At 51.8% G+C, this 24,731-nt stretch overlaps 1 protein-coding gene and 1 non-coding gene across 3 annotated transcripts; both read right to left on the reverse strand.

Annotated features, from left to right (window-relative positions):
- Positions 1-7,911: 7,911 nt before the first annotated feature.
- VGF (VGF nerve growth factor inducible) lies at positions 7,912-14,338 on the reverse strand. Of its 2 annotated transcripts, none has more exons than XM_020790492.3 (2): positions 14,108-14,338; positions 7,912-11,908 (listed from the first exon to the last, which is right to left on the reverse strand). In XM_020790492.3, exons 1-2 carry the CDS (start codon positions 14,321-14,323, stop codon positions 10,292-10,294), a joined length of 1,833 nt encoding a protein of 610 aa, XP_020646151.3. In that variant the 5' UTR covers positions 14,324-14,338; the 3' UTR covers positions 7,912-10,291. The 2 variants fall into 2 exon arrangements, with proteins under 2 accessions (XP_020646151.3, XP_078234478.1); XM_078378352.1 differs by lacking the exon at positions 14,108-14,338 and adding an exon at positions 13,908-14,077.
- Positions 14,339-24,191: 9,853 nt separating this feature from the next.
- Positions 24,192-24,298, reverse strand: LOC140701555 (U6 spliceosomal RNA). The gene has a single exon (XR_012080445.2). It is a non-coding gene; the product is annotated as a U6 spliceosomal RNA (small nuclear RNA).
- Between the last annotated feature and the right edge of the window lie 433 nt (positions 24,299-24,731).

Here is a 24,731-nt window from a genome sequence, read left to right on the forward strand (position 1 = left end):
GCTCCTGGGAGAAGTGTGGTTCTTGAACCCATGCGCAGGCATTTGTGTTGCTTCACTAGTCCACCTCTGGGATCCCTGGCAAAACACGGGAGTGTGGCCGACAGCCCCTGAACCCTCAACATGCACAAGATGGGGAGGCCTGGTTCCCAGCGCCCCAGGATCTGACCAGAGGACGGAGGTGTGTGTGTATGTTTGGAGGAGTGTCCTGGTGTTTCCCTCCTGCCTGTGGAGGGAGACTGGGGCCGTGAGGGGTGGGCAGGCTGCTCTGCCAGTCAGCTGGGCCCTCCAATAATGGAAGAGGAGTTGGCCTGCATCTCCTTGCCCCCTATGGGTGAATGGTGGGGCAGTGCTCCTCCCCCACTCCTGCAGCCTGGAATCCACCGTAGCCCTTTACTCCTCTTAGGAAAGAATGTGGGTTTTGACTGGAAGGAGAGTGGGGGCCTCTTCTCAACTCTCCACGGCTGGGCCCTCTTTTCCTCACATCCTTCAAAGTGTGGATGAAGATTTCTAAATGCATCTGCTTTCTTTTCCTCCACCTCAAAGGTGTGAGACCTGGAGAACCACTGCCCAGCAGTGGCCAAACTGGTGTCTTCTTTTCATGCGTACTTTTTCTGGTTTTCTTCAAGAATCCTGGGAATTGCTATCCAGAAAACCAAATCAGCACATCTGTAGGTTCCCCCCCCCCCAAGAAGAACGTTGAGGGTCCTTGCTTGTATCCTCATCTTCCCCAATCTTGATGCTGTTGAGTAGTGGGAAGAGGTCACAGCTGGGAAGTATCCAGGCTGAGACTCACGAAGCCCCAGGGTATCCGCCTGTCTCTCTCTTTCACTGTCCCCCACCCTCTCATGGGGTGTGTGCTGGTGATGAAATCTAGAGATCTATGGATGTGCACATGGGTTTTGCTGTTTATGGAATTCTTGGACAGCTCTGGGAGTTGACATTCAAAGACACAAAACTTTGAACAGCAAAGAGCCCCCACCTCCCCCCCCGGTACCAGTGACCGAGTGGGAAAGGGGCCTTGTTCCTGAGGTAGGTGGCTGAAGAAACTCAGCTTAGTGGGTGATGGTGTGCCATGTCAAAGAAGGCAAGCAGGGGCATGCATGAGAGGTATGTGCAGTTGCTCTTGGTGTACCTAATCCCAAGGCTGGAGTGGGTGGTACTTTTATTGCACTGACATTCTTACCTGCAAGCCAGCTTTGAGGCCTGTAGGGGTCCTCTTCAGGCTGGGCACCACAGGGCTTCAGGCAGTACAGGGGGAAAAGTTTCCAGTGATCATGGGCAGAATTGCATGCCAGGCTCCTTTGTTAAATAGGCTTCAAAATGGGGACAGCAGACTTGGGCCGGAGGCTGTGGGGAACCTGGCACAACTGTCCACTTGATGTGGGATGGGTAGCAAACACTTCACCGTTCAGCCTTCTCTGCCCAGGCTGTCTGGTTCCCAGACCTTTTAGGACTTGGGTTGTGCTCCTCTAGAGATGTTTCACCTTGAAGGGAGCCCTCTTAAACTGGTGCCCCAAGCTGGAGAAAATCCTGTGCCTCCACCCCAGCAACACCATTTGGCCGTGTCCTGTCAAGCAGCTGGAAACCCACCCGACAGTAGGATTCTAGCCCATATTTTACTAGCTTGGCCATGAAAATTACCATGAAGGACTTAGTCGAGATGCGTCCTGCCCATAGCATTCCCTTTAATCTAGTCTTGCTCATTTACAGGTTGCAAAACTGCAAGAATACATTTGCGTGTAAACATGAATTGATAGTGTGGCGTGGATAGTGCATTGGACTGGAACTTAGGAGGGCTGGTTTATAATCACTCCTTTAGCCCAGGAAACTTGTTGGGGTGGGGGATGGGGGGCACTGCTAAAACCACTCCTTAATACCTACATACCTTGAAAATCCTACAGGGGTTGTCATCAGTCAGATGCGAGTGGTACTTAACACATACAAGCATGAACAGACACTGTTCTATCAAAAAAAATTAAACCCCTGGCCTCTTCCACTTTTCTGTGGTTGTTGTGGAACCTGCATAGAACATGAGAGGTGGGGGCTCAAAGGAAGAGCAGGTCGAGTTAAGCTAGAATTTCCCCGCAAGAGAGGGAGGCGGCTGCCAGTTTCGATGGCCTTCAGACAGGGACTAGACCTATCCTTAGAAATGAGGTAGCCAGTATTGAAGAATTGCTACCATCCCGCATGCAAGCCAATACTAGAGAGAAAAATAACATCGTTTCGTTTAGTCGTGTCCGACTCTTCGTGACCCCATGGACCAGAGCACGCCAGGCCCTCCTATCCTCCACTGCCTCCCGGAGCTGCGCCAAACCCATGCCGGTTGCCTCGCAGACACTGTCCAGCCATCTCATCCTCGGTCGTCCCCTTCTCCTCTTGCCATCGCACTTTCCTAATGCATCTGTCAAGATTTGTCATCGCTTTCCTCCCAAGAAGCAAGCGTCTTTTAATTTCGTGGCTGCTGTCTCCATCTGCAGTGATCATGGAGCCCAGGAAGATAAAATCTGACACTGCCTCCATGTCTTCCCCTTCTATTTCCCAGGAGGTGATGGGACCAGTGGCCATGATCTTAGTTTTTTTTATGTTGAGTTTCAGGCCGTTTTTTGCACTCTCCTCTTTCACCCGCATTACAATTCCTCCTCACTTTCTGCTATCAGAGTGGTATCATCTGCATATCGGAGGTTGTTGATATTTCTTCCGGCAAGGAACATAAAATCTGTCACTACCTCCATAGCTTCCCCTTCTATTTCCCAGGAGGCGATGGGACCAGTGGCCATTATCTTAGGTTTTTGATGTTGAGCTTCAGATAATTTTTGACGCTCTCCTCTTTCACCCTCATTAAGAGGTTCTTTTATTCCTCCTCACTTTCTGCCATCAGAGTGGTATCATCTGCATATCTGAGGTGGTTGATATTTCTTCTGGCAATCTTAATTCCGGTTTGGGTTTCATTCAGTCCTGCCTTTCGCATGATGTATTCTGCATATAAGTTAAATAAACAGGGGGACAATATAAAGCCTTGTTATACTCTCTACCATGGAACTGTCTCAACTATGTTGACTAAGAAAAAGCTGTGGGGGAGAGGGTTCTTTACCTTTTCCTTTTGCTTCTTCCCATCCACACACAGCCCCTTCTACTAGCCTCTGTTGCCTTGTGAAAGCAATGAGTAAAAGATATACAGTATTCTTTTAACCTTGAATTGGTTTGGTTTTAATCAGGCAGTGTCTGACTTATTATCTTGCTGGGTGATGCAAGGGAGACTTGCTTTGAATTCTCGCCCTGATTCCTGCCCTTCCATTGTGCAACTAAAGAGGGATTACAGATAGAGACCTCCTGCTACAGATCCCACAGGTTAGGGGCTCAGAACAAACAAAAACAAACAAAAGGCTATAAAGGGAAAAGCTTAAGGGAGTAAGTGCTTTGTGTTTTTTCTTTCTTTTTTGAGCTTTTGTTGATTCTAAGTGTTATGTTGCTTCTCTTTCCCCCCCCCCCCCCAAAAAACACACATATTTGGCTGAAGAAATAGAAATGGTTTGGAGGCAATTCTGAGCATGAATCAGAGGGAAGAGTTTTGTGGCAAATTGCCAGAAGAGACCTCAGTAAACTTTGAGCAGTGGAAAGGAAGACTAATACAATGATCTGATTATCTTGAGAGTTTATAAGTGTTTTGAGGAGGAGAGACCCACAGGTGGAGAACTCTTCAGAAAGTGGGAAGACAATGATACAATTTCAAAATCAATTATCATCTCACAAACAAGCAGCTAATATACATTGCGGGCTGCAATACAGCAGAGGAAATGACTGGGCATGTAGAAGAATCCTTTCTAGCAAGTTGCAAGGGATAACCTTTGTCGGAGAATGAACTTGGATTGGCTTCAGTGAGAATGGAGACTGTAGAAAACCTAAATCTGAATTAGTGGCTAGTTTTGGCAATTCGGATCTCACTGGCCTTGTGCCGAATGATCGGCAGAGAAAAGGATTTCTCTTAGCATCACTAGGATCATGCTTTGATGCTTTTTCATCTGTTATAAATGCTCAGAGGCTAATTTGTCAGGAATCTCTGAGAGCCTTGAGAGATGAATGTCAAGGCCAGAAAGGATAAACTCCCAAAGGCAAATTGATCCAGTTTCCTCACTCATGGGAAGGGGAATAGGAAGGCCACACACAGAGACACACACACAAATGAATTTAAGTTTAAGAAAAAGGCATTAATGACTTATGAAGTTACACAAAATTCTCAGAAGTCAGTTTACTAGATTTTTTTACTCTGGATGTTGTGCCCATTCATCACACCAGGCAGATTTCCTACAAACCTTGGATGCACACATGTCTGGAAATACTAGAATACCTGGTGGGAGCTATATGCAAAAGGAAAGGAAAGGAACTGGAGTTTGCAGTGTAAACTGTCAGATGAAATCTGGGCCACTTAATCTGCCATTACTGGCAGGCAACAGATATATTCCGATATTTGTGGATGATTTCTCAAGGTATTGTGTCACCTATCGTCTGAAGGAGAAAGGTGAGGCATAGTTCATGATCAAGAAATATGTGGCTGTAGTGAGTTTGAGGGGAGGGTAAGGCACTCCCATCCAACAATGGGGTGTGTGTATGAATCCCTCGCACACAAAACACAAGCCTCTTTAAATGGAGAAGGCATTTTGCACAATATAATTATTTCCTAACCCCTGAACTAAATGGAGGACCTTAAAGAGAGCCAATATCTCTTCTAGAAATGACTAAATGAATGCTTGCAGATGTAGAATTGACCAACAAATATTGGGTTATGCAATCATGACTGCCATGTGTCTCCAGAATAGATCACCCACCAGGGCCACCCAAAGAACATCATTTGAACTCTCACACAACAGAGTGCCAAATGTAAAACACAGTAGAGTTTTTGGAGAGTATCTCATATGTCTATGTGCCAAAGGAGAAAGATCACAAACTCGACTCTAGAACGGAACAGACAACTTTAAGTGGCTATGCTCCTGGTACCAAAGGCTATAGAGTCAAAAGTTTAAAGGAAGTGAAATCAGCATAAGAGATGTGTTTCACTTTGATGAACAAAAGAAGGCTGGAAAAAGAGGGATGGTGTTAGATTACTCTAATGAGCAAGTTCACTGCAGTCAGCCTCTCCTAGGCACAATACTGTCGGTGTCTTTGCAAACTAAGCAAAAGAGAGATCAAGAGTAAGATGACATACAAGGTGAGAGCCGTTTCTCCAGGACAAGGGGGCACAGATGGAGATGTGGGTCTGTGGAACTGGAAGAAGCACTTATGCCACAAAATGCTTCAGAGCCAGCCATCAGGCACAACTCAAGAGAGGTGCACATCAAGCACCTAGACTTCAAGGCTGCATTTGGACAGGGATAAATTGCAGAGGGGCTGAACACGAAACAACCACCTGGTTTCTGTCAACCAGAAACACCGTGATTATGTCTGCAAATTAAAGAAAGAAAGACCTGTATGAGTGAAACAAAGGAGCCTGGAATGAGAAATTGAAAATGCTACTTCTACAAGGCTTCTAAGAAGGTGATGCAGATCAGTCCTTGCAAGAAACAGAAATGATCATTCATCCTTTATTTTACCTTATAAGAACATAAGAAGAGCCCTCTGCTGGATCAGGCCAAGGGCCCATCTAGTCCAGCTCCCCGTACCCCACAGTGGCCCCACCAGATAGATGCCTCTGGGATCACAGAAAACAACTAGAGTCCTGTCCTCTGATACCCTTCCCCGACATCTGGCATTTGGAAGTCCCTTCCTTTTAAAAGCCTGGATATGACACATCCCCATCATGCCTTGTCACCTGCGATAGACTGTTCCTCCAGAAATCTGTTGATGATGTCATTATAGTCACACACAGAGAACAAGAATGCAAAGAGATAGTACTAAGACACAGCAAGGAAGTAGAGATAAAGGAATTGGGAGATGCAACGTACCATTTGGGCATTCAAACTGAGAAAGAGGTAGATGGCTCATATTTGTTGAACCAGAAGAGAATTGAACTCATAAACACACTAGGCCTTGGGGATACTCGCAGTGTTGCAACATCCATGCAAACAGATTTTCTGAAAGGCAGAGAAAAAAATGAAGCTCTACCAATCAATATCCATTACCTACCCACTACAGGGAAGCTTTTGTACATATATACAACACTAAAAGAAACTAAATTCAGAAGAAAGAGTAATACAGTATGGTTGTTGTAGGTTTTTCAGGCTGTTTGGCTGTGTTCTGAAGGTTTTGCTTCCTAACTTTTCACCAGTCTCTGTGGCCATGGGCATCTTCAGAGGACAGAACTCTCTCTGTGTTCTGGTGTAGTGTGTGGGATAGTTGATCATTTGTAGCTGTGGGATCAGCTTCTTGTCCTTTTCAGGAGATTGGGTGATAATGGTGATCAGGGTGGGTTTTTTGTGTTGTTGTTTTTTTAATGGGTGTATTGATGTGATAAAGTGGGGCACATTGATTAGGAGAAGCAAGATGTATAGCCTAGGAAAGGAAGGGGTTTGCTAATTGGTCATATAGAGAGAGACTGGTGAAAAGTTAGGAAGAAAAACCTTCAGAACACAGCCAAACAGCCTGAAAAACTTACAACAACCATACTGTGTTACTCTTTCTTCTGAATTTAGATTCCTTTAGTGTTGTTATCAGGTTGAGTAAGGAGACCCATGCTCAGTAATGGTCTCCAGCATAGAACTTTCTTAGCCAGGTGGGCTGATCGAAAAATCCATTTGTTTTCTTTTTGTTTCTTTTCTTTTCTTTCTTCTTCTTCTACTAACCTCTAGTGCTTTGTGAAAGCACTGAGTAAAACATATGTTGTTATTTTTTACAGTACTTTACAGTGGTGTCTAAATGATTATCTTGCTGGTTAATGCAAAGAGGGGTTGCGGTTTGGGGAACTTGCTATGAATTCTAACCCTGATTACTGCCTTTCCATTGTGCAACTAAAGACGGATTTAAAACAGCCCTAGTGCTGCAAATTCCACAGCCGGGGACTATAAACGCTTCAGCGCCAACAGCAGGGTTTCCTTGCCTGCGAAGCCCAGTTCTTCTGTTCCTGGTGTGTCCTGGCTTCCAGCTTCCTGCCCGGGCGCACTGGGACCCGGCCAGGCAGGAAACATGTGGTGGTCCCTGGGTCGCTCATCCTCTCACTGCTTCCCTCTTCCGTCAATCTCCAGCCGTTCCAAACGCGCCTTCCCGGCAGCTCCGGATCAGGAGCCGCTGGAAAAACCTCTCTCTCCGCAGCTCCCTTGGTAACTCGATGAGCGAAAGGGCGGGTTGTCTTGCGCGCACGGTCCCTGACAGAAGCCGGGAGAGATGCCTCGGGAGTGGTTCGCCCCAGCCATAGTGAGGGTCCGGTGGTGGCCCGCCAGCTCCCCTTTCCGTCAGCCCCACCGTCGGACTCCATCCTTCGCCCACCGATCCCACCCTGGTCCCATCTTCCGGCTGGGGTCCCGGGGCGGCCCTTCGTCTTCGGCTCTCCTTTCACCCCTACCAGACAGCCTTGAGATGGGCTCCGCCAAGGCCTCTCCGCTGGCGGCAGAACCCAGCTCCGACCGACTCCCGGCCGTCGCGCTCAGAGGAACGGGCGCGGTCTTCATGTGTCCTGGAAGGTGGCGCCCCGGTGTCGAGAGAATCGTCAAGCCTTCCCGAAGGGCTTCTCGATTCCCCAGCCATTGAGTTGACCCACTCGCCGCTCTGCACGTGGTCAGAGGCCCCCTTGTGAATGCGAGGATTCCTGGGCTCTCCTGAATAGATTGGCGCCTGGCGCTCTCAGGAGCCCCCCTGCCCCTACTGGCGCCCCCAAAACCAGGCTTCTGGATACATCTGCTGGGGTGAAGGCAAAACGTTCCCGATCTTGCATGGAGGGGCACTTTTAGCCTGTGCCCCCCATCTGTAAATAATGAGAGTTACTCGTAATAAAATAGTTGCTTTTATTTCTTAGCAAAACTAGTAATTCCACATGCTATTTACAACAGGCCAAACGTGTTTTATTTCAAGTACAACAAAATGGATCAGGACACGGGAGACAACTTTTTTCTTTTTTTTTCTTTTTCTCTTTTTTTTTTTACAGGACTGGACATCACAAAGCGAAGAAACTCGCACACTCTAGGACTGATGTCAGTGAGAAAGTCTCTGAACACGTGCAAACTGCCACCTTTCCCCACACCTTCCTTCAGCCTCTGGTGAGGGTAGTCCACCCCGTGGGCTCCTTCCCTGAAGTTTTGGGTGGTCATGAACCTAGACAGGTAGGTGTGAAAGGAGCAATCTCAAGCCCCCCCCCACGCAACCCTTGGAGGGACACCTGTTTCTAGGGGTAGAAGGGTCCCCGAGTTCCCCGGACTTTGGAGCTGATCCATTGTCCACCTGAATGAGTGGGTGGGCAGAAAGGCTGTGAGGGACTGAATAAGGCTGGTCGTTATGAAATTCTCTCCCCCTCCCCTTCTCTCTGTTTCCAGTGGGGAAACCAGCCGCCAAGGAGGTTTTGGTTTGGGTAGTTCTCCAAAGTGTGAACAGGAGAGGGGGGGGGGTATTTTTTCCCCCTGTTGGAAAGTGAGTCCTGATTTCTCTTGCCTGTGAAAGGCTGAGTGAGGCTTCAGGGTACAGCTGGTGAGAGGCAAGTGGTGGAGGGGGAAAGGGTTCTGAACGTGAGGAAGGCAGTTGTGCTGCTTCCCATCACCAGGGGCCTGGAGGGCAAAGCCAACAGGCCAGGGCATTTCTTACCTCTTAAAGAAGAGTCCTAAACATTCAGTGGACATTTTATGTATCTTCTGGACCATGCTTTTTATTTCTTTTGTATGGTAAAGAAGAAAAGCCTTCCTTGAGTGGGGGGACCTGTCAATACAGCAGGGTCAATGACCTTCATTAGTGCCCATCAGATCGACCTTCCTTCCTTCCTTCCTTCCTTCCTTCCTTCCTTCCTTCCTTCCTTCCTTCCTTCCTTCCTTCCTTCCTTCCTTCCTTCCTTCCTTCCTTCCTTCCTTCCTTCCATGCGGTGCAGGAGATCAGGACGGTGAGTAGCTATGCTATATGGGGCTTCTACATTTTGCCTTTACTCCATGACTTAGTTTCCCCTCCAGCATTTGGTAAGACAAAAATGAAATCTTTAGCATGGGATTGGGGTGGAGGTGGAGGGTACAGACACTTGCATCTGCTCTGCACATTTTGTTGGGCTCCAGCTTTCCGCATGTCTTGCTGTTGGCTACACTGGCCAGGGCTGAGTGGAGTGGCAGTGGAACCGCACCAGCAGGGATGTTCCCTGCATGCCCTCACCCTGTTTGTCAGCTGCCACAGGTAATTTTACAAAACTGTTGCCTTGGGGCCGACTGGCCCACTTGGACCCTTCTTTGACCCCTTCAAAAACTGACCAAAGTGTTTAGTATTCCAAGGATGCAACGTGGTTTCTCTCTCTGGCTTTGTGGGTCTCTTTGTGGGAGCTCAGAGGCTCAGAGATCCAGGCTGCCTTGGAATTCGACCGCTCTGCTGCCCCTCCACACTCATGAGAGGATGAGACCCTCCAGGGAGGTTCTTGTGATGTAGACTTACTGGCTTGCAGTGCCAGAGCAGGCAAAGTGAAGCAATTCCCGGTGGGATTAAGAGGAAGCAGAGGCAGGGGAGAAGGAATTATCTGGATTATTAGGCTCCCCACACCCAACAGGGGAACTGGGGGTTCTCCCAGGAGCCTCCTCCTCCTCCTTTGAGGAGACCCCCCACAAGACGGTGTCTTGAGTTGTTGCTAAGGTAGAGGGAGAGAAGTATAAAGTGCCCCTCAGGAGGTGTCCTTGCCCTGGAGAGAGAGACGCCCTTGCCTAAGGGAAGTGAGAGAGACCAGGCTGAGGGCTGGGGGAGGGGGCTGCCCTGCCCTGGGAGAACTGAGGCCAGTTGCTTCTCCTTCTTTGGTGCAGGTGCCCGACCACCACCATGCCCAATGGATGTGGAGTGGGGGGGGGGGAGGAGGAGGAAGAGGCCTTCAGGGGCTCTTGAGGGCTTCCTCCTCCACAGGAGTCATGCCTGGCCCACTTCCCCAGCTCCTTGGCCCAGCTGAGCCTAGGGGCAACTCTCTGAGGTCCAGGGGAAGGGGAAGGGGAGATTTTCCTTTCCTGATGACCAGAAGGCAACCGAAGGGAGCAGAGAAGGCAAACCGGGAGGGGGCCCTCGGTGGGAACCTTTCACTCGGTGGGGGGGGCTATGTTCTCCTGAATCATGCAACAACCTGAATTTATGCCAGAAACACGGTGAGTGGCCAAGTTTGTCTGGGAGGGGGCGGAGTGGGAAGGGGTGGCTACACCTGCCACGTTCACGGGAATATTTTGGGATGCTTCATCAGTACGCTCTCGAGGTAGTTCTCCAGCTCCTCATCGCGAACTCGGTTGCCCTCGTAATACTCGTCCCTGGGCACCACCACGGGGCCAGGGAGGCGCCGGTACGGGTGGGAGGCCGGAGACTGGAAAGTCCAGGGGCTGATGGCGTTGGAGATCTTGGGGCTGGGCTGGGCTCGGGACCACTTGGGGGGTGGGTACTCCTCCCCCTTCAGGACCTCGTTCCAGGAGGCCTCGTCCTGTTTGGGGAGGCGGGGGCTGTATGGTTTGTAGGTGGACGTGTAGTAGGGCTTGGGGAGGGGCCGCGGGGCCGGGTGGTAGGCGGGGTTGTAAGGAGGCATCTTCTTGGCCTTGCTGCGCGTGGCGGGCCCCCCAGCTTTGCTGCTCTTCCCGCTGCGGGGCTCCGGCATCTCCTTCTTCTTCTTCTCGACGTCATTAATGATGTCAATGACGTCATCGGCCGGCAGGTGCAGCTTGCTGGACAGCTCGATCAGGCGGTCGATCGTGTTGGGGTCAATGTCGTCCTCTTCCTCCTCCTCCTCCTCCTCCTCCGGCGCCTCGTTGGAGCGCTTGTCTTCGGCCACGTTGCCAGCCTCCTCGTCCTCGAAGAGCAGCGGGCTTCCTTTGCGGCTCACCTCTTCCGACCCACCCGGGCCATGGCCCGCCCCCGGCCGGCCCTGCTCTGGCCCTTCTCCCTCCTCCTCCCCCTCCTCGTCGCTTTCCTCCTCGTCCTCCTCCTCCCCGTCCTTCAGGAGGTACTGCAGAAGCAGGTCCGAGGCCATGTCGGCCAGGCGCTCTTCCTCGGCCGCTGCTCGGCGCGCCTCCTCCGCCTGCCGACGGCTCTCGGCCAGCTCCTCGTAGCGCCTCTGCAGCAGCTGGTGCTCCAGGTGCTGCTGCTGCCTCAGCTTGCGGGCCCCGGCCCAAGGCTCGCTGGCCGGCGCCCTCCTCTTGGTGTGGACCTTCAGGCGCTCGTACTCTTCCAGCTCCTGGAGCACCTCGTCCCGCGGACTGCCGGCGGGGCCCGAGTCCCGGGCCGGCTCCTCTCTCTTGGCGGCTAGGCTGTAACTCTGCAGCTCCCGCAGCACGGACTTCAGCCCGGCCACCTCCTCCTGCCGTCTGGAGGTCCCTGCGGCCGCCTCCGGCTGTTCCTCTTGGAGCGGCTGCCTTTCCTCCCTGCCCGCAGCCCAACTCCGCTGCGCCTCCGGCTGTACCTCTGGGCCTTCGCTCTTGCTCAGGACCCTTTCTTCGTTGGCGTCGGGTTCGGGGCTGGCTCCGTGGAGCTCGCTGGACTTCTCGGGCTCCGGCTGGAGGGCCTGCAGGAGGACGGCGGCCAAGGCCTTCGGGTCCACGTCTTGGAAGAGGTCCTCAGCTGCCTCGCCTCTCTGCCTCGCCGATCCTGGGCCCGTCTCCTGCGGCTCGCCGGGGGGCAGACTGGACGACTTGGGCAAAGCTTCGCCCGGTCGAGCCTCCTCCCCGAGGGGCAGCGGGGTGGCGGCAACCTGGAGGCGGCACCGCGTCAGGAGGCAGAGAGAGAGCAGGCAAGCCGCTCTGCGGAGGTGCGGGGGGCAAACCATGGCGCCAGCGGAACAGAAGAGCTGCATGAGGAGGGAGGAGGGGGAGAGACAAAAGAAGAAGGGCAGAGTCAAGCTCCCAAGAGTCTCCGAAGGGACGGACAGAGCCTCTGCGATCCCCCCAAACTGGGATAGGAACCTTCATCTGTAAAGGGAGCGCTAGCCGCCGGGGCACCTGGAACAGCCCGGAAACCTACGCCCACACTCCACCCCGTCCCGGAGGCCACCTGCTCCTTGCTGTAACCGGGGGGGGGGGGGGGGGCTAGCCGGTTCTTGCGAACACTTTGGGCTCCTCCACCAAATAGGTGCAGGAGCAGAGCCCTGTCTCCTGCGCTCGCTTCCTGTTGGTCACCACGGTCACTGATAGCCATCGTCATGGTCATCACCACCACCAGGCCAGCGGTCCGGTCCTTTCCAAGGGGCGCTTCCAGCGTCATTTTGTGCCTTGGGATCGATTCCTGGACAAAGCTCCTCTTTGCGGAGTCACCTGCCAGGAAGCAAAGGGAGCGGCTCCTCCGGACAAAGTGCCTTTCGGGCGCACTTTCCACAGGAGCGGGGACTGGCAATAGAAGGGTGCTCCCGTGGCGAGCAACGGGACTGCATCTCCCTCGGGCCTGCGTCCCCGTCCAGCTCCGTGGAACAGCCGCCACCGGCGGAATCTACCGAGCGGTAGCCCGCTCCTTCTAGCACCCACTGGCCCCGAGCCAAATACGGGAGGGAGGCGTGGCTCAAAGGAGATGTCTCTCCGCCGCCCCCTTCCCTCAAGGATGTGGATGTGCGCCCGCCCTCTGCCGGCATTCTCCGCCGGACGTGTTCTGTGGGGGGTGGACCATTTGCTGGAAACCAATGTTTTTGTTACGGTGATGGTGATGATGACGATGACGACTTGTCAAGTCACTGCCGTGTCTGTTCCAGCAGCCCCCGCGGATCCTCCTGCTCATGGAGGTGTTCTGCTGCAACCTGTAAGAGAAGATAAATGGGGGGCTCCTTTTAATCAGCTCTGGGGCCCCCATGCTGTCTCCTCCAGCTGCCCCTGTTCGGAAGAAATCAAACATTCCCATCTAACGTGGGGTGGGGGGGAAGCGACGTCTTTTTCTTGACCACCCTCCTGATTGCCACTAGGGACGGACTGTGCGGGGATTCTTCCACCCATCCTCTCATTTTTTGGAAAAAAGAGTCACGCGAGGTGTTTATCAGCTCCCCCCACAGGAGTCCCCTCTTCCCATATGTTTCTAGCAGAAGAGAGCCCCTGGCAGCGGGGGAGGGACCGGATTGGAAGGTTTTCTCGGCAAAGCGGTAGGGAAGAAGGACCAGCTCACTCTCCAGCCCCCCCCCCATCTCTGCAGTACTCACACCCACCGCCCACACATGCAGGGGAAAGAGAGCTGGCTGCATCAGCAGCTGCCAACTATCCCTCCCCCGACCCAGTTTTCATTCATCCTTCGCCCCCCCACAAAAAGCCGATCTCACTGCCTTCCAAAGCCCCCAAAAAGAGAGCTCCCCCCCCCACCGTCACATGGAGGCTCGTTTGCAGGCTGCCTCCTCGCTGGCCCCACCCTGATGTTTGAAGAGGTCTTTCTGTTCACCTGGAATTCGCATTCCTTCTGGAATCTAGGCCGTTCCCACCAGTCACTCCTTGCGCCCAAGCTGCGTCAAACGTACCCCCTCTCCCGAGACCCTCCACAAGGGTAGACCTAATTCTACCTCCCCTTCCTCTTTTCTCCTTCTCCTTCTTCTTCTAGAAAACGTCATTGCCTTCCAAGAAAAGACCCCCCTCCCCTTTTCCCCCAGACCACACTCATTGGCGGTCCCTAAGGCGCGATTTTATTCACCCTGAGTTCCTCTGTGAAGGAAGCTCTTCCCGCCTCCTTGGCACTTCCCAAGGGGTGGCAGCCTCCCCAATCCCCGTCCTCTTTCCCCACCGCTCGTGGGGTTCCCTCTCCGGGAGACGCTCCGAAGGAGTGCTCCAGGTTTGCCCTTCTCGGGGCAACCCAGCAGAGGTAAGACCTCTGTTCGGTCAAACCTTTCCGATCGAGCGTCTGAGGAATCTTCTCCCCGTCTCCTGCCCGGGCTTCATACGCCGCCTGGAAAGACCGCGCCCGAACAGCGCGCGCCCGCCGCCCGCCCGCCCGCTCGCTGCAGCCGTCTAGCGGTGGGCAAAGGGATGCGGTCGCCTTGATGGGGAGGGGTCTGCTGTGCGGAAGGGATGAAGGGGCTCGTTACCGTCTCCGAAGACAGAACCTCGGGGTCGAAGCTTGATGTTCGCCCCAGCTCTCGGTCGGTGAGCCCGCCTGGAACACTCTCGCCTGATCGCTTGTCCGGATGTTGCGCTGGCGCGCGGGCTCTCCCTGCTGGGCTCTTGTGTTCAGCACCTCGGAGAGCGGCGGGGCTGGGCTGTCGCTTTTGTACCTCCAGCCAGACCCACGTGGGGGGCTCCATTGACGTCAATGTTCATTCATAAAATTTGAGCAGGATTGGAGGGGAGCCCTGCGCCTGCGCAGAGAGGAAAAAAGCCCTCCGAGTGAGTGAGAAAGTGAGTGAATGAATGGATGGATGAATGAATGAACGGAACGGGCAGGTTGGGTGAATAAAGGACCGAAGGAGGAGGAGGAAGGGGTGGAGGGGGAAGACGTGGGAGGGCGAGGGAAGAGAGTGAGGCGTGGATGAACAGAAGAGTGGGTGAGGGAAGGCGATAGTTGCGGGGTGAGGGTCGAAAGGGAGGGGGGGGGCCTGGCGAAAAGGTGGTGGAGGTGGCACCCAGGAAACCTCTGCCTCTCCGGACCTGTCAGGGTGTCCCCAGAATTGGGCTGCTCTCTGAATTCCAGGCCACATAATTCGACTCCAGTCCCCTCTGCCTCCTTGTCAGCTCTCTACTCCGTTCGGTGTAGGGGAGCTTCCTTCAGGAGTGGGGCGGGGGGAGGGGTCGCTTGCTAGCCTCTTGTCTGTGTTCCCTGTGGTGCGCGTGCCTGAGGCCCGCGTGTTCAGAGGGCTATTCCCGGGGGGAGGGGTCCTTTCCATTCTTTCTCTGGGTATGCTCGTGCACGTGTGAACACGGCTGCTGGTGTCTTTTGTCTCCCCGCCCACGGTACGCGCCTTCTCCTTGCTGCAGGACGGCGGGGGAGGCGGGCAGGGAGCAGGCGATGCCTGCGGTGGTCTTGCTGGCCTCTCTCTGGCCGCTAGCAGCCGTTGTACGCTCCTGTCCGCCTCTCCCCAGATCCAGACCCACCCTTTCCATCCAACTGCATCTCCCTTGCTTCCGATCCCGCCCGCCCCGCGCCAGCTCCCTTCTTCTCCCTACACGGAAGCTTGTCCGCCCGGCCTCGTAGGCGCCCTTTTAAGCTCAACTCTTTCTTTGACCCGGGACTCGTTTGGATTCCTCGGCTGATCTCCATCCCTTCTGCTCACCCTGCCCACCGCCAAAGCGGGAAGGTCATCGGGGGCACTTCCGAGGGCACTTGCAGCGGTGGGGGGGGCAGGGCAGGGGCGATGAGTCACCCCTCCTTCATTCCTCCCCTCCTCCTTTCCCTCGCTCCCTCCCTCTCTGCAGTCCTTCGCTGCATTCCCCTCTCCCTCCCTCCCTCCTCCTCGGCGGGGGGGGGGTGTTGGGGAGGGGAGAAGCGGCTGCCATGGCTTCTGCTCCTGTTTGTCAAAATGTCCCCACTTGTGGGGGAGGGATGAAGTTCGTAACGCACGTTCGCTCCCCTCCCAACTTGGGCCATCGCGCCCACGCTCCGCTGCCTCCTGGGCTCCCATCACTTCTGCATTTCACTGCAGCATGTATGTGGGGGTCCATCTGCCCTCTCCTCCCCCCCCCCGCTGCTTCGTTTGGGGGATCTTACGGAAGCCTCCAGGGTGGGTTGCGGGAAGCAGCGCCCACACCCGTAAGAGCTGGCTTCTGCTGGATCACCATGGATCCTTTTCTTTGGCTACCACCTTCTCTTGTTTTATACAACCAAACGGACTCAGGAGATTCAAGCTGTTCCCCCCTTCCAGAAGTCAGATGCGGGGACACCTGATTTGCAAGAGAAATGTTTGAACATTGACAAATCCTTAGAAGCCATCAGGATGTTACGTTCAAATATTGTTTGACTATCACTGCCTGTGGGGACCCAGGCCCTAAAGCCTGGTTGACTTCGGGGCAGGGCTGTCTGGCCTGTTTGGGCCAGGGCACATTTCTCCTGTGAAACTGGCTGGGGCTAAAGGGCGACACCACTACCCCAAAACGGAGGAAGCCAAGGAGAGTGTTTGGAGCAGGCATTTCCCCCGAGGGTGCAAAGAGGGTCCTGACCTTCCCTGCTCTGCTTTGGGAAAGGGACTCCCCTTGGCTCCAAAAGTGGGTTCCCCCAACTCAGAGGAGGCACCTGCAGAGTCACTGGGTTCCAGAAGCTGCATGATCCTCTAGCACATCTGGAAACCCCAGAAGGTCCCTCCTCACACAGCTGGCATACAATTTTCTGTCCACAGCAGCTGACTGGATGTCCCTGGAAAACCATGAGCAATCAATGATAAGTTAACATGTAAAATGAAAATAAGAAGGTGAATGACAAAGTTTAATGATTTCAAAGATGTATGGAATTTATATTTGGAGCCTGTCTTTCGAAGAGGAAGGGCTATAGGCCAGCAGAAGAACTGATGTATTTTTGGAGAGGAATGGGGTGAAAAGGGATATAAATGGATACTTCTGGCCACCTGGTCCTGAGGGTGAAGGTGGCGGCATGGGTGGGGATAGTCCAACGTGTATCGTATGCAGTTGTTATTGTATTTGTATTTTAGTTCTAATTGAATAAACAAGCAAAAAGGATAACCATGAGCAGAGTTGAAGGGCAGCTCTCTCTCCTTCCATTTTCCATTGCAGTTCAGACTCTTCAGATCATCAGATCAACAAGGCTGAAGTTGCCAGACAGGTGGACTCCCCACCCAGAAAACTCCCCTTCCCATGGCATTACTTCCTGCCTCCTCCTTTGTGCACAACAGCAACAGAGAAGGCAGTCACTCTGAAGGCCCAGGCCAGCTCCCGTTGTGCCACAGGGCCGAGGAAAGCCAGGGAGGTCCTCCGTTTATACAGTCTTGACAAGAGCTAGAAACTGGGCCCTACACCCACCTAACCCTTCACCCTTCCCCTCCAACCATCTCTGCTGTCTCCTTTCCACTCCGTGCAGCTTCCACGGAGGACCACACCTTCAAGGGCCAAGGTAGAGACAGTGGCCAAGAACCGAGCCAAGTCCCCTGCTTTGAATCAGGCCCTTGGCCCCTCTAGCCTCTGAGTGGCAGCAGGTGGACGGCAGGGTCTTTTCCCAGCCCTTCTTGGGAGATCCATATGGCTCTCCGAGGAGGATCTCCAGTCCAAGGCCATGGCCAGGCTGCCCCCTATTCTCTTCTGGCAGGATAGAGGCACTTTATGGTGTCACTCCAAGGAGGGATTCCTTCAGGGTGAGAGGAGGTCTTGAGAGAATCTCCCGTGAAGGAGATGAAGATGTGGTGCTGGTGGTGGTTGGCCAAGAAAGAGGACTCTGAACATGGGCTTGTGTTTTACTGAGGAAAAATGTGGTGTTGGTCTACATGCTTAGAGCTCATAATCTCAGACTTGAGATTCCCTAAGGGAGCTATATAGCAAGATTCAAGCTTAAACTGAAGAAAATAGGAAAAAACCATTGGGCTAGTCAGGTGTAATCTAAACCAAATCCCTTATGAATACACAGTGGAAGTGAAGAACAGATTTAAGGAACTAGATTTGGTGGACAGAGTGCCTGAAGAACTATGGATGGAGCCTCGTAACATTGTACAGGAGGCAGCAACAAAAACCATCCCAAAGAAAAGGAAATGCAAGAAATCAAAGTGGCTGTCCAACAAGGCCTTACAAATAGCAGAGAAGAGAAGGGAAACAAAATGCAAGGGAGATGGGGAAAGTTACAGAAAATGGAACGCAGGCTTTCAAAGAACAGCAAGGAGAGACAAGAGGGCCTTCTTTAATGAAGAGTGCAAAGATATAGAGGAAAAAATAGAAATGAAAAAACCAGAGATCTGTTCAAGAAAAACGGAGATATTAAAGGAACATTTTGTGCAAAGATGGACATGATAAAGGACAAAAATGGGAGGAACCTAACAGAAGCAGAAGACATCAAGAGGAGGTGGCAAGAATACACAGAAGAATTACGCCAGAAAGATCTGGATGTCCCAGACAACCCAGAAAGTGTGGTCGCTGACCTTGAGCCAGACATACTGGAGAGTGAAGTCAAGTGGTCCTTAGAAAGCATGGCCAACAACAAGGCCAGTGGAGGGGATGGCATTCCAGTTGAACTATGTAAAATCTTAAAAGATGACTCTGTAAAGGTGCTATATTCAATGTGCCAGCAAGTTTGGAAAACTCAACAGAGGCGACATGATTGGAAAAGATCAGTCTACATCCCAAAGAAGGGCAGTCCCAAAGAATGTTCCAACTACCATACAGTTGCATTCATTTCACACGCTAGCAAGGTTATGCTCAAAATCCTCCAAGGTAGGCTTCAGCAGTATGTGGACAGAGAATTCCCAGAAGTACAAGCTGGATTCTGAAGGGGCAGAGCAACTAGAGACCAAATTGCTAACATGCACTGGATTATGGAGAAAACCAGAGAGTTCCAGAAAAGATCTACTTCTGCTTCATTGACTATGCAAAAAACATTTGACTGTGTGGACCACAGCAAACTATGGCAAGTCCTTAAAGAAATGGGAGTGCCTGACCACCTTATTTACCTCCTGAGAAATCTATATGTGGGGCAGGAAGCAACAGTTAGAACTGGATATGGAAGAACTGATAGGTTCAAAATTGGGAAAGGAGTAGGACAAGACTGTATATTGTCCCCCTGCTTATTTTATCATGTGAAAGCCTGGACTGGACAAATCCCAAGCCAGAATTAAGATTGCTGGAAGAAATCTCAACCACCTCAGATATGCAAATGATACCACTCTGATTGCAGAAGGTGAGGAGGAATTAAAGAACCTCTTAATGCGGGTGAAAGAGGAGAGTGCAAAAAACGGTCTGAAGCTCACCATCAAAAAAAACTCAGATCATGGCCACTGGTCCCATCACCTCCTGGGAAATAGAAGGGGAAGATATGGAGGCAGTGACAGATTTTACTTTCTTGGGCTCCATGATCACTGCAGATGGAGACAGCAGCCCCGAAATCAAAAGGTGCCTGTTTCTTGGGAGGAAAGTGATGACAATCCTCGACAGCATCTTAAAAATGAGCCTCGTGGCGCAGTGGTTAAAAGGCTGTATTGCAGCTAAAACTGTGCTCACGACCTGGGGTTCAAATCCCAGGTAGCCGGCTCAAGGTTGATTCAGCCTTCCATCCTTCCGAGGTCGGTAAAATGAGTACCCAGCTTGCTGGGGGGGCAATGTGTATAATTAAAATTGTAAACCGCCCGGAGAGTGCTTGTAGCGCTATGGGGCGGTATATAAGTCCAATAAATAAATAAATAAAATAAATAAAAGCAGAGACATCACCTTGCCGACAAAAGTACGCATTGTCAAAGCTATGGTTTTTTCTGTAGTGATGTATGGAAGCAAGAGCTGAGCCATAAAGAAAGCTGACCACCAAAGAATTGATGCCTTTGAATTGTGGTGCTGGAGGAGGCTCTTGAGAGTCCCTTGGACTGCAAAGAGAACAAACCTATCCATTCTAAAGGAAATCAACCCTGAGTGCTCCCTGGAAGGACAGATCCTGAAACTGGGGCTCCAATCCTTTGGCCATCTCATGAGAAGAGAAGACTCCTTGGAAAAGACCTTAATGTTGGGAAAATGTGAAGACAAGAGGAGTAGGGGACGACAGAGGACGAGATGGTTGGACACTGTCATCGAAGCTACCAACATGAATTTGACCCAACTCCTGGAGGCAGTGTCAGACAGGAGGGCTTGGCGTGCTCTGGTCCATGGGGACACGACTTAACAACAACATCAAAGGGGCTATGATGCGAACAGCCCCCCTGCACCTCCCTCCCTCCCTGTCCACACTATTTCTGTTGAGCAGCTTCCACAAATGCTCTTTGTGTGTGTGTGTGTGTGTGTGTGTGTGTGGGCGTGCGCGTGCACACACACACATCCAGACTCCCTTCTTCTCCACCATTACCCATCCTTTATCGCAGTAAATTAGCAGCTCCCTCCCTGGCTGATGCCGGATTTCCGGGCTGTCAGAGCTTAGATTGATGCCTGCTGGGTGAGTCACTCTTGCAGCAGAAGCCTTTGATTGTGTGAATGAATCAAGGGGCCCGATTGCTGCCTGGTGTGACACTGGGTGGAACCTCATCCTCTTGCTCTGGGGCAGGGCTTGAAGGAAAGAGGGGGAGGGGCCAAGCAGATTGCAGAAGAGGAGAGGGACAATCTGCCCAGTCAGTTTCAGGTACAACAACAACAACAACAACAGTAATAAGAATAAGAATAATAAGAATAGTGTTTTCTATGGCTACCCCTTCCAGAGTTTTCCAGGTAGAGAATACACAGAAGTAGTTTAACTTGAAAGGCTGTCATACAGAGGAGGGATAGGATCTATTCTTGATCACCCCAGAGTGCAGGACACATAATAATGGGCTCAAGTTACAGGAAGCCAGTTTTTGGCTGAACATCAGGAAAAACTTCCTAACTGTTCAAGCAGTATGGCAGTGGAACAAATGACCTCAGGAGGTGGTGAGTGCCCCAGTGCTGGAAGGGAAAATGGGGCTTTGATTTGATTTGGATTCCTGACTCGAGCAGGGGCTGGCTTCACAGGCCCCTTCCAACATTATTCTGTGCTTCATTACTCTATAACCCTTCCCTTGCCCAAGGCCACCCAGGTTGGCTCTACTCTCAGGAGGCACAGTGCAGCATTAAACTCTCAACTTTTGCTCCACAACCAGAGATCTAAACCACTGAGCTCTCCCGCCAGCACATATGATTCTCAGCTTCAAAAGCCTCCTGAATTCTACTTCATGCTTGTCCAGATCCAGTGGGTGGGCAGACAGGCAGAAGTAAGGAGAGGAGGGGTGCTGGAAGGAGCAGTTCTTTATGACCGTTTGCCTGTGGGGTGTTTGCCTCTCCCTTCCAGCTCTTCCTGCTCCACTGCAAGTTCCACCCACTCCAGTCATTACAGCCAAAAAACTGGGCCTACAAAAGCAGATGGTCTGCGTGCCCTGAGACCAGCAAGTGGGTCCTGAGAATCTGACTCCCCCTTATGAAGGAAAAAACGCTGACAGGTTTCCCAGGGCAGGATCCATGCAGCTTATCTCCAGGTGCATTGCTCCCACAAGGGTAACCATCCCACCTTCCTTGCCACTGGAAGCTCACAGCAAGCCAGGTTGGATCAAGAGGACTGGAAGAGGCATTTAGAGGTAAGGGGGGGGGACAACAGATTCCTATAAATGAAGCTCTCTCCCCCCCCCACTTCCTTCCCCCTGCTTCTTGGTCCTTCATTCCTGTGCAGATGACTTCACTTCTGCACAGCCTGAGTCTGACTCACAGAGCTGTATCCAAGCTAGTTAGATTCTGCAGCTCCCTAATCTGTGATTGAGATGTCAGAGGGCTGTCCTGTCCAATCCTCCACTTGATTCACTTGGCTTGGCTTGGCATGTGTGGGTGTGGGTGAACACACATGTGCATGTGCGGGGAAGAGGCAGGTGGGTGGGTGGTGTGATGGCCGTTAGGGATGAGGATTTAGGCTCTGGTCTGGTGGGCCTTTCCTTCTGCCCTTGCTGTTCTGATTCCATCTTTGCTTGTAGGCCTCCACTCTGCAAATGGAGACACACACCATCCCAAGGAGTTGACCTCTGGACAGCACTGGCAACCTGAGAGAAGAGCAGCTCCCTTTGGTTCCCGATCTTCCCTCCTCTGGCCCTCATGCCAAACCAGGAACCTGCTCCTTCCTGCTTCTCCTACCCTCATTCCAAGAGGGAATCTAGTTTACTTGCACCAGACACACCTGGGTCCATGCCCCCCTCCCACCACTGCCTGCCATTTTATGCTCCCTAAAGTCAGAGCTGAGAGGGAGTTGACTGTCTTACCCAATCCTGCTGGTCTCCTTGCTCACCAGGAAGACCAGCTCCTGCCTTTACAGCCCCCTGGGAATAGTCCCCTCCTCCTCTCCCCTCCCCCACTGTATAGCCAAGTGTGTGGCTTCTTCTTTGCTGTCCCATCCCCTCCATTCACACTCTTTCTTTCCTCCTTGCCCCCTGCCTTTGCAGGGAGATCTCTTCTCTTAACAGAGCAGCTGCAGGGAGGTGGTGAGTGCACTGGAGGCATTCAAGAGAAAGCCAGACAAAGCTCTTGGTCAGATCTGCTTTGATTTGGATTTCTGTCTTGAGCAGGGGTTTGGACACAATGACCTTTTCATTTCCATGGTTCTAGCGTTCTATGAATCTTTGTTTCCTATAACAATTTAAGTCTACTTTGGTTCTCTGCTCTCTGGAGTCACAAATCAGGCAGAGACTGAGCTTAAGATGGCTACTAAAAATGTTTAGACAATATGTTTAACAGGAGAGCCCGAGTCCTAATTAAGACAGCTGCCCATGCACCGGACTGGAGTTCATGTTTTTGTTGGAGGGGCATAGCTGCACTCTCAATACTGGGGTGGTAACAGTTGGAGGAGGAGGAGGAGGGTTAGGGGGATGTTTTTTCTTCCTTTTGGGCAACAGGGACATGAAGAAGGGCAGACACAAAAAAAACCCTGCACGCCCTTGAGAGGCGTTCCCTCTGGGCCTCAAGCAAGGCCTTTGTTCTTGATCTGCATTGGAGTTTCACTGGATCTGTGGTTGAGTCTTCTGTGGCCGCAGCTTAAACCGTCCTCATGCCTGTCCCTTTCCGCTGTGTTCAAGGCCGCCTCCCTTCCCACTTTCACGGAGCAGAGCCACCTCTCACATTCCCTGGGAGAGCCCCTTTAATCGAGGACCTTCCCTCCTAGAGATGTGGCGGGAACTTCCCTTCCTCACACAGGTGCTCAGACAGACTGCATTGTCTTCCACATACTGAGCTTCTGTGAGAAACAAACCTTCCTCATATTTTTTATCATCCTTATCAATCAAGCAGTAATGCGACCTCGCTTAACCCTTTCCTTCTGATGAGACAGCATCCTCATTTCTACTTTGTAACTCATGTCCAGGATCATCATCGTTGCTCCTCACTCGAGCTAAACCACGTCCCTGGCAGCTTCATCTGAAGAACGGGCATTGGCTTTACCCTTAAGGGTAAGGGCATCCGGCTCTCATCTGGGCTCCTGCTCCTGCTCAGGCTTCTAGCTTAGGAAGGCCTCCCCTTCTGTGTCTCCTGGAATGCTGCTAGGTGGGTGACATTTCACTCCCCAAAGCAAATCAGCCTCCAGGAATAGATTGTGCAAAGTGCTTCCAACGCCAAGCTGGTCCAGACCCAGATATGTTTCTGTCACATTTGCGAGAGAGCCCTGTTAGGGGATTCCTTGTGTTCACAGAGTAGCTGCAGTAGTGTCTCCTGTAACAACCATTAAAGTCTAATTTGGTTGGTTGTTGTAGGTTTTTCAGGCCCTTTGGCCGTGTTCTGAAGCTTGTTCTTCCTGACGTTTTGCCAGTCTCTGTGGCCATGGGCATCTTCAGAGGACAGCACTCTGTACTCTAATTTGGTTCTCTGCTCTCTGGAATAATAAACCAGGCCGAGACTGAGCTTAAGAAAAAGATGGCTACTGAAAAATGTTTAGACAATACACTGACAGGACAGCCTAAGTCCCAATTTAGATAGCTGCCCATGCACCAGACTGGAGCTCACATTCTGGTGGCATGGCTGCACCCTCAAGAATGGGGAGTGATGACTGGTGGCCCCTAGGGGCAGCCCCTCACCTCCCTCTGCCTGCTGGCCCTTCCAGGGACAGAGAGGACCGTGTGAAATGGTGTCTAGGCTGGGTGTCTACTCTTTGGCTGATCCCTGAGCAGAAGCCCCCCCCCCCTCTGTGTGTGTGTATGATCTCATGACAGCCAGAGCCTGTACAGCATGGAGTCAGTGAGAGATCACATTTTTTTTGAAAATTTTATTTTACAAAATAAACCTACTACTACAGAAAAAAACCCTACATAAAATACAAAACAAAACAATACAATAATATACAATTACACTTGTGCACCCATCACCTTCAGGACTAGCATTACACTTCTTTCCATCCATTTTCACTCCAAAATTTCATTGTTTCTTCCCTCGGTGTAAACCCCCTCCCTCTCTGAAATACATGTTCTAAAAATACATTCCATATTTTCTTAAAATCATTATTTTTCATTTGACCTCTACTTATTTTCATATCACATGTCAGTTTATCGTTAATTGCCATGTCCCATAATTCTCAAAAATATGGAACGTTTCACGAATTTGCGTGTCATCCTTGCGCAGGGGCCATGCTAATCTTCTCTGTATCGTTCCAGTTTTAGTATATGTGCTGCTGAAGGGAGCACGAGAGATCACATTTTGGCCCCAACTGGCAGCAACTGTGGAGGCCATCTCCAGAAAGAGCAAAGCACCTTCAGGGTCCTTCCATCAGGCTTTGCTGGACTGGGGCTCTTGGAAGGAGGGGAAGGCAGCCAGTTCCCTACAGTTCCCTTGTCTGCCTAGGTCAGCATGGCTCCACCACTGGCTGGCAGACTCCTCCTCAAGGGGTGGGTAGACAGAGAGAAGAACCAAGCAAGTGTCTTGTAGTACCTTAAAGACTGGTTCCTGCCCCCACAAGGGGCCTGTATTGGGTGTTCCTTTGAGTCGTCTCCGACTCTAATATTCTGTGAAGAATATTCCTAAGAAAAGTGGAAGGCAGCAGGAAAAGAGGGAGACCCAACAAGGGATGAATTGACTCCATTAAGGAAGCCACAGCCTTGAGTAGGCAAGACCTCAAGG

The sequence above is a fragment of the Pogona vitticeps genome, chromosome 6, assembly GCF_051106095.1.
Source record: "Pogona vitticeps strain Pit_001003342236 chromosome 6, PviZW2.1, whole genome shotgun sequence".
Taxonomy (NCBI): domain Eukaryota; kingdom Metazoa; phylum Chordata; class Lepidosauria; order Squamata; family Agamidae; genus Pogona; species Pogona vitticeps.